General features: G+C 39.9%; 1 protein-coding gene across 1 annotated transcript in view; it reads right to left on the bottom strand.

Moving 5' to 3' along the window:
• The window catches only part of PHLPP1 (PH domain and leucine rich repeat protein phosphatase 1), a 140,039-nt gene that overhangs the window by 44,611 nt on the left and 76,845 nt on the right, over window positions 1-18,583 (bottom strand). Inside the window, exons 3-4 of the mRNA XM_075744901.1 lie at window positions 16,948-17,073; window positions 2,170-2,336 (exon numbers count right to left, since the gene is read on the bottom strand). Of these exons, the coding sequence (XP_075601016.1) occupies window positions 2,170-2,336; window positions 16,948-17,073 (293 nt within the window). The remainder of the gene's footprint in view (window positions 1-2,169; window positions 2,337-16,947; window positions 17,074-18,583) is intronic.

Genomic DNA, 18,583 nt, shown 5'->3' with positions numbered 1-18,583 from the left:
AGTCAAGTTTTACCTCGTGTAACCCTCAAAAGATCTAAAAATGGTTTTATGAAATTGGATTAAAAAGAAAAAAAATAGGCAAATAACAACTTGTGTTCCCAGGAATGACTGAGCTTCCCTTGCTTTGCACATGCTTTCATACTGGGATTCACTAATAATTTCAAAAATATTCAGTGTTCCCTTCTTGCTAGATATTTGTGTATTTACTCACTACAGAAAATCAGACCTACAGTAGCAGTCAAACTGGCTCAGGCTGTTTTGGCAGCAAAAGTAAACCTCAAATTTTCCCACCCTAAGGAGAAGTCAGCACGGTGTTTCTTAGGGCTGAAAGGAGCATGGCTTGGGAGAGCACTCCAGGGCCAGGCTTGTGCTTTTGGTGCTGCTGGGAGGCATAAGAGAACGGATGGGGCACGGATCTTCCTGCCCCCAGCAGTACTTGCCACCTCGCATGACTCTTTCCACCGGCACAGCAATGGTGGCAGCAGCTTCCAGCTACTCACTGCCTGGGCGATGCCACCTGCACTGGATGAAGATAAGGCTGGAAGACATCAGCAGTAGCAGAGGGAAGGTCAGCACCAAGGGGCAGGAGCTCACGAGGCACTGAAACAGTGCGGTGTAACCTTTCTTATAATGCTCTTTTTTCCCCCCTCCTCCAGAAGTTCACAGACCTTCCTGTGCCATCTTGGCAAGATCAAAGGAATGGAGGCAGAGCAGACGATCTTTCACTGACAGAATAGGACCAGCTCTCAGAAGAACAAGACACTTAAATCAGTTCTGCACCACTGCAGGTATATGCCACTTCTCCAGATTTTCCTGATGCAGAATCTCAGAAAACAGGAGAGTTTTATTTGGTCACCTGAACTCTTTCACTCTTGCACGTTCAGGTCCACATTAGTGAGAAAAATTTTAACAGTTTATTAGCTTTCAGCAAGACTCTTCAGCCATTCCTACAACTGCAGCTCCAAAAGAACATTAAACAGACAATGAAGATTGCCCATCACATTATTTATAAATGCTTTCTAATCCCTGACAGAATTAGCTATATGTAGATAGACAAAACGTAATCAAGTATCTCCTGTACAGCTTCTGATATTTAAAAAGGAAAAACTGTAAAAATTCATTACAAAAGAGACATTCGTTATCTGTCTATGTTCATCACCTAACTTATGCTAAAATTCCACTTGGAGACCTATACTGACATTCACAGAACATTTAATCCAGTTATTTCTCTCCAGACTGTGTTCATAAGCTCTTGGAATCACTGCCTTTGTTTGTGAAGCAGACCTGCTGGGTTCATTCATCTTCTGTTATGCCAAATTTTTTGTTTTTCCAGAAGAAAATTGGAATTATATAAAAATACAACAGCCTGCATAATGCATCTTGTATTTTTCAGGCTTTTTTCAAAGAGAAAGGGATTTAGAAATGTGGTTTAAAACATTTTGTTTGAACAGGACCATCCACAAATATAATTCTTGAGGTACTCCACAATTCACAGAGTACTGAAATTAAAATCACAGTTTTATATTCAGTATGGAAACATTCATCTTTCTGAATAAAGAAAGCCTGCTGATTCCACAGTTCTGGGACAAACACATTAAATCATTCAGATCACTGATCGTGCTGCTGTCTACCCATTTGCTACATTCTCAGACGAGCTGCAGTGGAAAGAACAACTGGAAGGTCACAGTTACTAGGAAAGAAGAATTAGGGTTGAGTAGAGTAGAAAGAGGACAGGAATCCAGCTGAATTTATTAAATCAGGGGTTTCTTTGCTTGGGGGGACAGAGTGTGTAACAAAAAAAGCTTCTAAGTCACATGCAGTACTGTTCGGACCGAGGATGTAGCCCTTCAACGGGTAGCTCACCGACTCGTTCACTCACATGAGCCAAAGATTGAGGAATTACAGTCTGGCCTCAGTAGGTAGATATAACCAACACATTCTGAAAATTGCATTTTGGATTGAAAATAGCCTTCTACTTACAAGAAAAACATTAAGTTTCTTATGAAAGCTAGTCTGTTTCTAACACACAGAGTTAACCAATTTCTGAAGCATTATAGTCAGGCCAGTCCTCCACAAGAGGAAGTAGTAATTTTTTAGGAAAGTTCCTGCAGATCAGTGGTCACTTGGCTCCAAGGGCAGAGGAAGACCAGTAGAACCATATCACTTTACCTTTGTAATTCATTAAGCGCTCTACTTGTGGATGGGCTAGGGTTTAGCCTCAGGAAGTTCTGCTTTAAATTGAGATGAGTGAGGTCTTGGCTATAAAACAGGTTGGCAGGCAGGTGCTCCAGGCTGCAGCATGAAAGATCCACTGAGCTTATGCGTTGCGACGCAACCTGAAAGTCAAGAGGTACACCAATATGTTAATACTGTAATAAAACAATAACATTTCCTTCACCCCTACTAGCACAAGATAAATTGTTTTTAAACACAGCAGAAGCCAGTGTCTGCATACGTAGCTGATCTAACACGGTTTACATCATTGCTGCAAGTTATGCCACGATCTCTTGCTTTGCCTCAGTACTAAAACCACAGATGGCTAGCAGGGGGAAAAGCACAAAGGTTTGTCAAATTAGTAAGTGAAATGGATTCATTTTCATCAATGAAGTTATGCAATACTTTATGATCAGAAAAAAAAAGATAAGAGACTTGACAAACTTTAGCTTAGTCCTTTAGTTAGCAAGTAACAGCACCAAAAACATAGCACAGAAGTCTTCTATATTGCTGCATGACTGTCACTACACCCAGCTGAGTGGAGCCAAGGGGTAACAGTCATCACCCTATCTCAGTTTCAAGGGTCAAAAGCAGATATTAAATGGCAGAAGGAGTTAGCCCATTTACATCTTACTGGAGAGAAAAAAAGTCACAGCAGCAGTAGCAAAGCAGCGAGCACTCATCTCTTCTCAATGGATTAGAAAACTGGCAAGAGCAATAAAAATGCGACAAAAACAAAAGTGAGATTTGGAGGTTTAACACTGTTTTCTAGAAAGGGGAAGGTAAAACAAACTGTCTATAGAGGCTAAGGAAATCAAACCACCTAGCACTACATAGAGCTAGCATCGTTCCACAGAGACCTACAGGCAATAAATTCAAGTAACAGCAACTCTGCCCCTTATGAAGTCTCTAGGATACAGCCGGGTGAACTACATCCTGATGCTTTACTTATTTACTAGTCTTTATAAAAAAAAAAAGACCCCAAAAACACCACCCCCTAAAAAAAAAACCAACCAAAAACCCCAAACATAACACTGCAGTGTAGAATTCTTGTATTTTCTGTCCTATACTACTAAAAATATCCTTTCACAACACAGAGCTGTGGAGCTAGCTACATGACAAAGCACCACCACACAGCAGTACAAGGCAGTGCAGATGGTGGGGAAGGGGTCAAAGGCTAGAAGGATGAGAGGCAGTTTTGGAGCAGGCACAGCCTGTATCAAAGGAGGAGAAGCAAACCACTGCAATTTTAGACTTCCCGGATTGCACGGACAGTGCTCAAAGGGCTACATGTTCTGTCAGCTACTCATTGCAAGGGAAGCAACAATTTCATTTTGTCATTGGGACTTTTACAGGCCTCACATGCTAGGATTCTGGAAGTACAAACACCACATTTAAGGGACAAAGAGAGGAAAAAACCCAACAACTCGTAATCAATGTCCAGTGACAGTCTGTAAGAGCTTCTGAGAGACACTAGCCAACCTTCTGGGCAGAGATATAGCCCTCACCATAAGGTACCCTGAACCTAGAGACATCAGGTTTTCCTAGCTTAAGTGAAGTAACTTGCCACTGAAAGGAAGGACAACAAGATTTTTCTTCCTTTTTTTTCCCTCTCCAATGCAAGCTACGCAGGCCTCAGGATAAGTGGTGTCTATTATAAACACACAGCCATAAGCTTCGAGAGGAACAGACGGTGCAGTGTTTTTCTCTAATGTGACCATTAATAATCCCGTCCTCCCACATCCATTAAAACGCTCAAATTTCTGTTACTCAATTAGTTCAGTCCTTTTGTTACTTTAGCTGCTATTTTTCTTCCCCTTGTAGTATTAGACAAAACTTACCCATAGGCTATTCTGAGCAGTCATTTCTGAAAGCTAGGTATTCAGCCTGTTTACGGTGCCAGAACCTGCCTGGTACAGTATAGTTCTCATCACAATGAAAACACAAGAGATGAAAAAGTGCTGACACCCGTTAAATTAGAAAGGAGAATGTGTAATTACAGGTGTAATGCTTACATACACTGTTGCTCCAACTACTTGTTTGGAATGTGATATCAATCACAATAAGCAACCCAGCAGAGCTTAGCAAGGCATATTGCTCTAAAAATATCTAAAGTACCAGAACTGGTAACTGAGTGTGAACCAGAATAAAGCAGTCAAACAAATCCAAATTCTACTCATCTCAAAAAACAGATGCAAATGTTTTCTTAATATCATCAAGGTCTATGAAAAAAAAAAAAGCAGTTAAAAGTGATTTTGTTTTTACAAGTTGTATGTTCTGGGGTTTTTTTTGTTTGTTTTTAAAGGAATCACTTTGTTATATGAAGAAGTAATTAAGATTTTAATGCAATTGACATATACTGAATGATGCCTCTACCACAGAGACAACAGTAAAAGTTAAAACCACATTTTAAAAGGCATTAGTTCTGGAATCAACTGTAATTTTACTGAAGTCTTTTTTGTTAGCAAAACAGTACTCCAAGAATTAACTTCTGAATTGTTACAAGGAATACTCATATAAACACACACAGTTATTCTCATAGGCAGGGATAAAGACTTTTCTCTTTTCGTTGCTCAATACTGTTCTGTAACAAATTCCTAGAGAATAGAGGAACAAGATGAAAAACAAAGATGAGTGACAAAAGAGAACAACATCTTAACAATACTTTCTTTGGGTCACCAGAAACTTTCATCAGTTATTTTGAAGTTGCATATTGAAATTCTGAAATTACGTTGTTCCCAAATTGAACAATAAAGGAGTATTTCAATCTTGCAATCGTCTTCAATTGACTTAAATGCAGTATGACTGTGCATGTGTGTGTTTACTATTGTTTATTAAAAGCAAAGTATTTTTCTAAAAGATGATACAGGTTTTAATAAAGCAACAGGTTTCCTTGACTCGCTGTGGGAAATCACTGCAGAGATATGCTGATAAAGGGTAAGAAAATGCTGACTAGATATTCCTTATAGTCAAAGAATAAAAAGCATCCAGAGGAAGGGACATTATCTGCAGAAAGCAGGGTTTCCACTAGAATAGGAATAAATTTAAAAAAAAACACCAAAAAACCCCCAAGACATTCCACTGTAAATAAATACCCCCAAAAAATAACCCCAGGTTATCTGGGCTGGGTTCAACAGACCTGTGCTCCAATAAAAATACAGAAGAGCCAGTGTGGCAGCAACACTAGAGGGAGAGTCTTTCTAGATATATATGGAACCGCATTAAGTACTTATTATGACTTATTTGGTGTGTTCTGCTGGAAAACTTAGAAGTATAACTGGTTCATATGCTTTGTGTATATATCTAAAACCAAAAAACAAGCAGCACAGTTCATGACTCCCGAGGCAGAAGCCACCATTGCCCACCACAACCCCTCTAGAATCTCTTTTCCTCACATCCTTAACACTTGTCACATGAAAGCCGTTGCATTTCCAGTACTAGTAATACAGGGAAATGGCTGGGGTAACAACCTTCTTGGAAGACAGCGTATGACACCCCCTCAGCTATTGTAGCTACAGCATACGCTGTAGAGTCAATGCCCGTCTTTGCCAGAGACGCAAGACACACAACACTTGGACAGCAGTGTAGCTCAAACATTTAGCAAGATTACTTGTCCTTTTTGAAGTACTTTTCAGTTGGGATTTTTAATCATCGCAAACACAAAGAAACAAGATGAAACACGTGGCCTTCTTCATTCCCTGAATATGATTTTTTAAACACTTTATGGCCAATCGCAGTATTGTAACATCTCCCATTGCAATACCAGACGAGTGAGGCCAAATGCCACTTTGCACATCAAACGCCAACATCCAGTGAAGACTTTTTTTCTCCAGTTATTGTTGCAACCTCAGTTACACAGCCCTGGCCTACAGCTTTTAAGTTGCCTTTTTTTTTTTTGGTCTCCATGTGAATGTGGCATACTGAAATGCAGTTTCAAGGAAGTGGCATACCACTACAGCACATGTACTACAAAGAGGCCTGGATCTACTCACTGCAAACACCAAACAGCTGTCATCGTGCTTTTAATTTTTCCCCAGCAGCAATAAAACGCAGCTTTATTCTGTGAATACCACCACAAATAATGCTGCCGGAGTGCTCTCTCCCTCCCTCGGGCAGTACGCCTTCTGCTACTCCCCACCTAAGAGCTGCACACATGGCAAAGAACTAGGAGTCTCCCAAATATGAAAACTCACTTTTAAACATGTGTTACTTGTGACACAATAGTACTTACAAGTATAAATGATTCAGAAAAGCCAGCAGTACCTTAAATAATAAAAGGTTTTGCCAGTATGTTTCGATTTTTATTTTTTTATTTTTTTTTTTAAAAAGAAAACAGTATTTCAAGACTAGGGAAAGTATGGTATGGGTGCACTGCAACAGCTGGCAGCTGGCAACAAAAATACTTGTATTAACCAATATTCTTGCCTCTTGGCAAAAAGGCGAAAAAAACCACTTTGCTTTGTCCATCAGTATAATGCCACCTCTGTCACCGAGCTATGCAACAAGACTGATTACCGTCTTTGTTTTAAAGCCTTGGCTATACTACAAAAATGATCTGTTGCTGACAATGGATGTCAGCAATGGACACAGCTGAACCCAGCTGTATGGACAAACACAAGCCTTGTTTACACAAGGACATCTTTTGGTGCGACCTGTGGTGCGAATTTAAACCAACGTAATTATGTCTTTTTCCTGTTTACTGTCATCCCATTCCCTATAGCTCTATTCAGATAAGAGATTACTATTTAGGACTTCAACAGAAGACAAAATAACTAAACAGCCCACACTGTACAGGCAGCCAAATTCCCAGTCTGTTTGAACTGAGTTGACGATGTTAAAGTACACCTGCTGTAGACATGCTAATGCAAAGGCAGTGTAATTTTTCTCCTTTAGGATTTGTTTTTAAATAGTTTGATAATCATCACATCCCACCAATGCCTGCATAAGGCTTAACTAAACAGTGACACATACACTTGAAATATTTAAACTAACTGCTTAGAGCAACGAAGTCCTCCTCACCTCAGAGCTAACCTCGCTTCAAATCCTAATCCTCCTTTCTATTCGAACATCAAAGCGCCGCTCGGCAGAGGTGCCTCCCTCTGCAGCCAGGAAACACATCGGTGCCCTCAGCCACAGCCAAGAGCTGAGCAAATGTTCAGACTGGTAAACAAGCTAATGCCAAAAACCTTAATGAAAGGGAGGAAGAAATAAATAATAATAATTTTTAAAAGTGCCATATATTTTTATATGACAGCTTTTAAAATGGGCACAGTCCAAAGGGTGAAAAAGTAATGGCTTTTCCGGCCCCTCCTTTTCATTTTCTTTCAGACATTAAATTAGATGCACATTAACTCAAGCTAAGAAAAGACAAAACTCAGCAGAGGCTCGAAAGCATGTCACAGATTCACAAACCCAAGAGGCAATGCCGTAGGTAAGAGCTGTAAATTGCCTACCACGACAGGCAGGAGCACATGCTGGCATGGCAGCATTCACAGGGCACACACTTCTCACCCCATCTCTCCTCCACAGGTGATGCAGCCAAAAGCCCCTGGTACAAACATCTGATGCCAGCGAGACTCTAGGGCACAAAGATTATTTAGCTTGTCGCTGCTCTCCTCCCCTTAGCTCTGAAACGCAGAAATAGCTCACTACCACTTTGGCCCTTGTGCAAATCTGTAGCAACTTAAGTGAAAACTGTAGTAGCAAATGTGTGTGGGGAGGGGGAAATGTGGAGGTAATGAAGCAGAAGCTGCGCTCCTTTACCCTTCATGACAGGAGTCCAGAAGAAATCTCACAGACGTGAAAGTCAGTGTCACAAGTTTAGCATCGAGATCTGGAAAGTGAGAATTTGTCAAAAAAGTGGCATTTGTCACCTGTCATTTGGAAATGTTTGGTACTATCAGAAGTCATTACCAGAACATGAGTATTTTTGTTCCTCCAGGAGGAAAAGTGCTCTTTTAGAGATCAGGTACTAGTAGCAATATTATACAGAGAGCAACAGCAACCTTGTTACCTTGGTGGCAGTCACGCTGGGATGTTCCCACCGATAAGATCCCTGCAAGGACAAGGCTTAAGATGCAACTTGGAGTTAAGGGACAGTAGTTAGCTGTAGCATTAAGCTACTTATAATTCAGACACATGAATCTCCATTTGGTGGTGCGAGGAATATTAACATCCTTAAAACAGCTTGACTGAAAACAATTCAACTGTAAATATTGCAAAACAGGTGACAGTCTCGCAAAAATGGAGGAACACCCCTTTGTCTTCTTACAACTTGGTTGAAAACTAAGTCTAAAACAAGACAAACTGCTGTACTGCCAGCAGGCGGACTTTGCAATGAGCAGCCCTCCAGCAAAGAGATTCTTTCAGCATTTACTATAGATTTCAGACTCTTGCCAGTGACACTTCCGAAAGATGTTCACTTGTCTGAGTCTCCCCAGTCCCACATGGACAAGGTTGTGGGGTTTTGTTTGTTTGTTTTAAATAAGAGGTTATGCTAGGTCCTCAGTTTCTGACCTAGGCTCTCTTACACAGCTGCATCATATGGATTAATTCTACAGTGAGATGAAGTCTTTTCATGCCATTATTTCACAGTAACTCAGAAAGGCCTTCTGACCCAAGTGTTTTATAATACAATCATGAATATAGCTCTACTGGCCTGGGGCCTAAAACTGGTCTCCAAGACTCATTCCCCCTTTTCCTTGGAGACCTTCCTCCTTCTCCACTGACTACAGAAGAAGCCTAAGGAGACCAAACGTCCCTAAAATTAGTTTTTGCTAATAATTCCTCTCCGTTTTTCCTCCCTGCTAGACTTTGCCTGGAAAGGCTGTCAGTGTTACAGCCATTCAGTTATCACCTTATACATACTGAAGTACTGTGCAGTATGTCAGTCCCTGCAACCCCCTCTTGTCTCACGGGACCTGCTCACCACAGACACTTAGCTCCCCTGAGCTTCATTAAGAGCAAAGTTACATTCCCCCGCTCCGTCCCACCCCACTAGCCCCAGCGATTACCAAAAACACTTTAGGATCCTCCTGGATTGAACACACCTTAAAAGGGAACATCTGCAGCACCTCACTGAGCTTCTAGCTGTAAGCCACAGCGATGCTTTCCTGTATTTATGCAAGAGCCGCACAAATTCAGCTTAAATAATATCAGAACTGATTTAGAGGCTTCAAAAGATGTTACTTGAAAGCTATTCCAGATGCGTGGGTGATACCTGGTTTTCCATTCTCACTCTTGGCTGCAATACTTCAATAACTACTCTATTATTAACTGAAGGCAGCAAGTCCAAAACAAGGACCACAGACTCTCTAAGTTTCAGTACGGAAAAAGAAAAGAATTAAAATAGTGAAGCTACAGTTTCTCTAGAACAGAAATGAAGAGAAAAGCTTAAAGACACCAATTACACCACTTTGGAATCAGCTGAACTATTCTGACATGGAAAACTAACCAGCTGAGCCAAAACACCAAGTTTCCCTCCCAAACCATTGAGACCGAGACTACACCTAAACCACTCAGAAGTTCATTTCCAAAACATCAACTAACCTCAAACAACAAAAGGCACAAAATAATAGGTTTTGCGGGGAAAGAGGAGGAGGAACACTTTCAAGTGCTACCATCAAAAGAGAAACAAAACTGGCTTTCAAGCCCAATCTTCTGCTTTCAGACTTGAGAGGACAAGAAATCACCCACAGCAAGAATGACCAGATATGACTGCAGAGCAAAGGCTGCAAATATTGAAGATTTCACACACACACAAGAAAAAAAGGAAGTCAAGTTCTGCGTGGAAACCAGAGGTTTGTTTATGTTTGAATACTTGTAATCACTGCCAAAAGGAAGCTGTGGGTTTATTTTTAGGGATCTATTTTTAGAAAAAGCATTATCTCAATATTGTCATTCTATGGTATTAGAGGAAAAAATGGTTTCCTTGTACTAAACTTAGAGTGATCACGTTTCCTGTAAGTAAGGATCAGCTTAAAAAAAAAAACCCCAAAAAACCAACACTGAAAAATGAGAAAATCTTTCACAGTTCTTTTTCTTCTTCACTAGACGTTGCATCAACAGTTGCAAACAGGCCAATGGTGCTTCTTAGTCTCACAAATGTAAAGAAACTTGGATAATTATCCTCAAAAAACTCAAGCTTTTCGTAGAGCCTTGGATTTGGTTAGAGGCTATTTTCAAAAGATGCCGCTGATGCTGGCATTACACTAAACTCATTTTTAGGTCGTACTAGTATAGAGACTCATTTTCAGCCTCCAAGGGCTACTGGCATAAGAAACAAACCAACTACTGCACGATCACCCTCTCAGCAACCAGCACATCCCTGACCTCCAACTTATTGCTAACACACCCATAAACATGGTAGCCCAGAATCACAATGGTACATTCAAGCACATGGACAAAGACTACAAAGTTGTAAGAAAGTGTCAGAAACTCGTAACTGTGACACAAACAGTGTGTTTGTTGCACACAACAATTGTCTGTAGAATTGCCAAAGGTAACAAACAATAGCCAAAGGTAAAAGCAAAAATACTCATCTAGAAATTCAGATCTCATGGAAACTAAGGTGAAGTTCTCCATAGTTTTCCTCCAGAAGAGAGATATCCATTGCTTAGGAGACTAAACAGACATCTGGAGAGGAGATACTGCACCCAGTGGCTCTAAAGTATAAGTTGGCAGTACTACAACGAGTAACATCCCAAATAACTTAAAATAAACTACTTTATCCTTGCATATGATTTTTCCCTACATTTGCCATTGGCACTGCTCTGTAATCAAGGCTTTGGGAAAAGGTACTCTGAGTTGGTTCTGACCAGTAAGCGTTAGAAAAGCCTGTCTTTCCAGAGGAAATAGCCTCAAGTTGTGCCAGAGGAGTTTTAGATTGGGTATTAGGAAAAATTCCTTCACCGAAAGGGTTGTCAAGCCCTGGAACAGGCTGCCCAGGGAAGTGGTTGAGTCGCCATCCCTGGAGGTATTTAAAAGACGTGTAGATGTGGTGCTTAGGGACATGGTTTAGTGGTGGACTTGGCAGTGCTAGGTTAACGGTTAATGGTTGGACTTGATGATCCTAAAGGTCTTTTCCAACCTAAATAATTCTGTGATTCTGTAAGGACTCCAGAGAAAACTGAGGTTTGGTAATAAAAATCCCTGCAATGATGAACTCTGTAAAGACGTTACAGCTCATTATAGTATCTAGAAACACATATGAAACAGGTCAATCGGCTAGTGGGCAAGCCAAGACAAATACAGTGTATGGCTAATTTAACCATGAGACTAGTGGCTTCAAGCCTTCTTTACAGGCTGAAGGCCGTATTTTGTATTAAAAAGCTCTGCAAAGTCTGTGTTCCACACTGATGTTGGAATCTGCACTTTAGTCTTTCTCCTGGTTGACTATGCCTGATATGAGAACGTCATATGTTAGCATCTGACCATATCAGAAATAAAGATGAAGCTATAGGCACAAGTGGATATGGCTTATTACCTGTCACTTTAATTAATGAGCAGAATCCTCTGTGCTGAAGGAAAAGGCAGTCCTGCACTTGATTTATCTTTCACTAGCTCAAAGGTGGATGAAGTACAGCTGAAAAGCAGGTACACCTTTAGCAGTAACACTCAATTGTTGCTCCCTGAATTTCCTCAGCACCGTTCCTGTAAAACACTCGCACAAACTGATCATCCTGGTCTCCTATTTTAGAAATATATTTGCAGAACTGCAATCAAGTTCAGGAATTAATTTTTAAATTCTATAGAATTTGTTTATATAAATATGGTCTGTAACACCAAGCTTGTGTGCAGTCAGAACTCAAGACCTTTTATCCTCAGCAGAAATAAAAATCATATTACTAGAGTCATAGATCAGCTTCGTCCTCTTCCCACGGTTCCAACTTTAGAACATAGTCTCTGAACACGATCAGCAAACTTGTGCTGAAAAAATAGCTAGAAGACTGAGACAGTCAGTCAGAACTAGGTTACTTTAGAGGAAAAAAAAGCTAAAAAGTTAATTTTGCACTGCTGCTTCAGGTAGGTCCCTACAAAAATTGAGAAAAGATGGACACTAATGCCGTAGAGGCTCCTGCATTACTTACTTGTATAGCATAAACTAAATCTGTTGTTATTTTCTGTTAGTTTCATGGTGCAAATAAATGAAGAGAGCATTCTGCACTGACATGAAAGGAGTAAGACCAATATGGCAGCACGCTCTTCCTCCTTTAATTTGCTATTCTTGCTATGTTTAGCACTTTTTAAACATAACATGCACTGACATCATAATTTAGTCTCTCCTTTTTCACAGCAGGCTAGGGTCATCTGGAACACCACACACATTTCCACTGAAGACTTGAAGACAAAGGTGACTGAAAATAGGGAAGGGAAAATACAAAGGCAAGCAGGAGAAAACTCTTAAGTTTGACAGTTTTTAAATCAAAGATCTCTTTTTGGATATTTCTCATATTTTAAGCAGCAGAGTTCTTTTGTGTATAGGCACAAATCCACCCCGGCACCTAAGGCCCACACAACAGCTTCTCCCCCACCGAACACGCTATCACTACAGCACAGCTCTGCAACTCAGCCTGGGTAGCCGTCGATGGTGTGCACACACACACACAGCTGCGTGCCTGTACATCTCTACCTCTCCACATGTATAGCATCGCCATGCACAAGCAGTCTACGTGAGGCAGTCATGCATTATTTATAATCCTTGCCTTTCATCACCTCTCTTCCTCTACTTGCCCAGTTGAACCGAGCACTAAAGCAGGAAACAATTGTCGCACGAAGCTGCCGACACATTTCCTGCTCTCCTAAAGCCAAGAGGGGAGAAGTTCTGTGGGGTCAGATAACCCGTCTCAGCACGCCCAGTGATGCATGCTATTCCCAAGAACATAAAATTCTGTACTATGTCCCTGCCTAAGCTCTGCAGTACTTAATTTCTGAGGCAGATGTTGGCATTCCATTTTAATTGTATGCCTTGGAACATGGAGGACTGATAAGCCTTTTTTACTCTAGCCAAACCATCCACATCATGAGTTGTATAGTAGTCAACACTTACACAGCAACTTCACATGTTGAAAAATGTTAAACTAAGTTTAGCTGTTAGAAGTGTCAAACAGCAGGAGCTCGCCACCACACCCGAAACAGAAGACTCTACAACAGCCAGTTCCACCACTCAGTAACACCTTATACATAAAACCTCTCCTGCTACATGAAGGGTGCAGTTTTTTGGGTTTTTGAAGTGGCAAATGAGGAAAGCCCTCATCATGTCCTCTTCGCTGCTAACCGCACATTCTTCACCCATTCTTCTGCATTTGACATTCAAGTAGTAAACAGTGGCAGATCAGAATTGCTCTGTAAGTATTTGTGTGGGTTCCAGAACCATCATGCCAACTTCACGCAGACAAAATTCTTTAAAACCATGAAGATATCCCTTTCTTCCCCCACCACTCCCCCTCCCCGTTGCATAAGCCTATTTTTTCAACATTTGGCAACAGAATGAACATATTAGATCACAAAGGACCAAATTATTTGTTGTTTTCCTTTTGAGCTTCCTTAATTAGGACTCCAGTATTTGGGAAGTAAAAGGAAAGAAATGCACTGTCGTATAGAATTATCAATATTAACAACCAAGCCACAGTTCCAGCTTTTAAAAATATTCTGTTTGAGGCTAAATCAGCATATCTAAAAGTGACCTATTTGGAGTAAGTATGTCACCAAATTTGATATTTAGGTCAGTATTTGTGCAATAATTCCAGTCTGTCCTGAAAACAGGACTTCTGTTCACCTCAGGACACACACATACAGGAAAACCAATCCTAACACCTATTCACAAACCCCTTCCAAAAATTTACTGGGGCAGAGCATGAGAGCTGTCTCAGCTAAGATAGATTTCACTGTTAGAATGAATCAGATCATACAGGAGCGATGTTCATTTTTAATTAAATTCAGCCCAAGTCTCTGCAAACATGAATTCAAATGTTCTCTAGCATATATATACACTTATTGCAGGAGTGATGCGTTACGATTTGTCTCATTCTGGAACATCACTAAAAAGTCAACATTGCCAATATTCTGTGGGGAGAAAGACTGCAGAGCAAGCATTCTTTGCAAAGTCTCCTTTCAAGATTAAGCTTGTTATTTAAAAGTTAAAATAACATCATCTTCTAGCTCTTTTGAAGTATGCAGAAGACAGACAATTTTTTTTTTCCATAGTTAAACTGAATTGAGCAATTTTAATGAAAGATTTTACCAGGGATCTCCTTCCGCATTCAAATTTATAATTAAAGCTTTCATTTACACTTGTAAGTATCAGAAACCTCACTTTTCAGCAGCATGCATCAGAAGCTTGAAGGACTGCAGAAAAACTGAACACAACACGAATGTCAGTTTCAAAACAAATGCCATTAAATAACATCTATATTTAAAATACAGTCTTAAGTATTATTCATAATAATTCACAAAAGTGCAAGTACTATATACACCACCACGATTAAAGAAGAATCTGTAAGCATCATGTGACCTACCCCGTAAGAAACAACTAGAAGCTCAAAGATAGAGCCATAACTTCTCCCTTCCTACATTTGCTGCCTTTAGACATACAATGCTTTATGCAGTATTTTCTTGGTTAGCAATAATATTTCAACTTCTTTGAACTTCGGTAGCTTCCAAACACCTGCGGCAGATTACCTTATATGAATGTTGGGTTCTTTACTGCATGAGAACACTAGCTTGTCTGAACTACAGAGCTGAAGATGAAACCTTTTCTCATTTATTTGTACATGTAAATCAGGGATGAGGCACTTTACAACTGTGCTCTTGGACACCAACTGCATCAGCTGGAGGAAATTTGAGTTACTTTTGCAGAATTCCTAGTTTCTCTGTTTCTGTTCTTCAGAAACAGTGTTACTGCACAGTACATCCCACACAACTGCCTTGCATCCAATCATGCTTGTCTCTGTTTTTCAGTCTAAGGATAGAAAACCCAAACAGTAAAAAAGCAACTTGAGGCGGCAAAATACTGTTTCAAAATCCATGAAACCAGAAGGCCAAGTCTCAGGTTTTGGGGCTGGGTGGTGGAGAGCTGGGAAAAACAAAACATAATTTTTCCCCTCGAAGCATGTTTTACAGACAAAAAAAATAGCATAGTAAGTTTCCTCAGTTCTGACAGTCTGAAAAGACACTTCAGACTATGTGTTTCTTTCTCTTACATAAGGAAAATGGGAGGATATCATGAGTGCATGGGGATATGTTCTCATGCTGGCTATCGTCCCAATGCTGTTAGTCATTTGGGTGAAGCAGAGAGAAAGAGAGAAGCACAGCATGGCACAGAACAGGCTTACGTTGCCAGTAATTCAGAGGGGCTTTCTGGCCATTTATCTCTACTTCTGAAGTTCATTGTTTTCCCGTGTTTTTCTCACTCATTAGATTTGCCTTTCGTTTATCTGATGTCAAAGCCTCTGGAGATGAAAGGGCACTACTCCCAGAGAGCCACAAAACGGCAAGAACTCAAAAACCTGACAGACCATGCCTCACCGTTTCATAAAACATGCCTTGGGGATTTTTACCTTGAGGCTTAACAGACCTGAGCAGGGATGCCAGAACAGCATCTTTAAAGATAATTTTAAAATTTACTAGGAAAAATATAAAGGACATTTTAAATTATGCATGCGCTGGGAGGTGCAATAGTTACTGCTCAAAGAAAGTTTGCTATAATAATCAAACCTCTTAAAAAAACCCCACAACCCAGGCTGTACCACTGGCAATATGCTGGATAATACATTACTGCAATCTAAAAAGACAGAACAGATCTAGTGCGCCATAAATTTCTTTAAGTAGTACTACATAAAACCAAGCTGCTTTAACATAGCAAAGAGTATGAACAGACAGCCCTATGAAGTTTAAAACTAATGGACAGTTTAGGCCCAAGTAGAAAACGAAAGAGGGAGTGTTGACAGCAGAGCAAAAGAACTTTTGTGTTAAAAACAAAAAATCAGCAGTTCAAGATATGTAAATTACTTTAGAGAGGATTTATCAAAAAAAGTGGGAGGGATTATGAGATAAAACAGCTAATTGCAAAAACAACCTTTCAACAACATGAAGTGGAACTGAAGAGTCAAAATAATGCAGGACCTAAATTCCCATAATAAATTGTGGTCTAAACACAGTATAAAATTTAGTTTATGAAGCCTTCAGTTAATTTTTTTTTACTGACATAAAATGATTTCTTATTAAAAAAATAAGAATCAAATAATTTTATAAGATAGATTCAGCAACATTTCCAAGCAAGAAAAAAAATAATCCTTAATTCTAGCAGTTTAATCTTTAGGCTCTGTGTATAGAACAAATTAAAAAAATCCAACTCTACTTTAGGTTTTATTAACACGGAAACAAAGCTTTTTAAACTGAAATTTTGACCCTTATATTTGTCATCCATTTTGTTTTAATGATCTCACTCCTCCTGTCCAGCTGGATCAAGGTGAGAAAAAAAGAGAAAGCACAGCACAGCACTTTACTTATACAACCATGGTAGAAAGAAGTCTCAGTATAAATGCATAAAAATTCACTCCCCTATTGCTTGTTATTAAGAGCTCCCAAACTGAGGGGGTTTTTTTGCACCACTAATAGCAGCAGCAGTTTGTGATAATGAACCCAGAAGAGGGACTATATTGCTGCATGGAGAAGACAGAACTGGGGGAAACGCTGCAAACAACCCATTCAGGCAGGAATTAGCACTATGCTCACCTTTGATGCTTGTCGAAGCCATCGCAAGTATTCAGTGAAGTTATCGAAACAAATGTAGTAGGTCTGGCTTTGAGGTCCAGAGGAGCTAAATGCTAAACAGTGCTGGTGCTTTTTCACTTCCTCCACCTAAGGTAGAGAAACAAAATTGTTAGTGAACAAGAATCAAAAGCCTCTTTGTAGAACTCCGCAGGGCAAAGTTAAAGTGTGCTCAAGAGAAGCTCTTTGAGTTGCACTAACCCTCTCAAGCACTCAAGCTGGATCTTGGCTGTCAAATAATCATGAAATCTACACAACCAAGGAATGAGAAGAGAAGGACAAAGGAACCAAATGAGAAAACCACAAAGAACATCTACATTTTAAGAGATACTGAGCACCATAAAAGGTTTCCCAGTGAAACATATTTAATGCTGTCTTTCTACAATCTAAAGAAGTACTATTCATACTCCTGGTTATTAAAAACAGGCTTAACAAAATGCTTCTCTTACAGCCCAATTAAATTCTCTGGCATTTCTCAACTTGCTAAAAAACACCCAGAATACATCATTCTGCTACCATACACGAGAAGTCCCACACAACTTATGGTCTCAATGTCTCAGCATCGCATTCTGGAAAGCCTTTGCAAACCAGGAAGTGCAGAGTATTTATGGGGTTGAGGAAGAATATTTTTGAGTGATAATTTAAAAAACACTTAGTTCTTTGCCAAGCATCCTCCTCCCAAGCTTTGTCAGCAGAAGCCCTCAGTACATTTTTCTCAGCTTAGTTCTCCTTTTCTTTTAAAATTTGTTGTCAACTTTTTTCTTAACACAGTCTGCATGTTTTATATTACACGAGGAATTTCTGTGCAAAAACAACCTAGAAATTCCATGTTAAGCAATTAAAAAGAGGTACACAATCTCTTATCTTTTTAAATTTTAAAAAAAATAAAAATAATCGTTTTCATGTCAAAGAGAAGGCCAATGGGGACCTGAATCCTGTCCTCTCCAGTGAGCTATAGGCAGGAATACAATTCACTGCCAGAGTTCACCCACTGCTTCTAAAGGGAAAATGTCTCTACTTCAGTACCTCCAGGGAAGATCTGAAGAATCATATGAAGAATCATGAAAGGAGTTAGGAAAAACAGCTCCTAGAAGAAGGGACTTCTTTCCACAGTGCTAGTATAGAATATTAATGAATCAACTTTAGTCTGCACATAAAACATTGTGAAGCTTGTTTTTCTCCCAATGACTACTAAGAATCAAACCTACCTGTATGCAAGGCAAAAGAGCATTATTTCACGTGTAAATTCATCCTCAAGCTAATTATTCTCCTCCCATTATCTTGGCTAATCAAGCCAATAACGGTGTTCTGAACCTTACTGTCTTCACTAAATTTTCACAGAATCACAGCACAGTTGAGGTGGGAAGGGACCTCTGAAGGCCAGCTGGTCCAACTCCCCCACTCAAGCAGGAACTCTGGGCAACCTGTGCCAGTGCTCAGTCATCCTCACAGTGAAAAAAACCCCCACATTTTCCTTGTGTTCAGACTGGACCTCCTGTGTTTCAGATATAATCAATCAGAAAAAAAAGGCCAGTTTCAGCTTTTCACAAGCAAAAAACATTTGTTGCTGTTAGGTAATGTTAGACCACTACTCATACAA

Source organism: Balearica regulorum, chromosome 2 (genome assembly GCF_011004875.1).
Source record: "Balearica regulorum gibbericeps isolate bBalReg1 chromosome 2, bBalReg1.pri, whole genome shotgun sequence".
NCBI lineage: Eukaryota > Metazoa > Chordata > Aves > Gruiformes > Gruidae > Balearica > Balearica regulorum.
The sequence above is the reverse complement of the archived record's forward strand: the minus strand, read 5'-3'. Positions and strand labels throughout refer to the sequence as shown.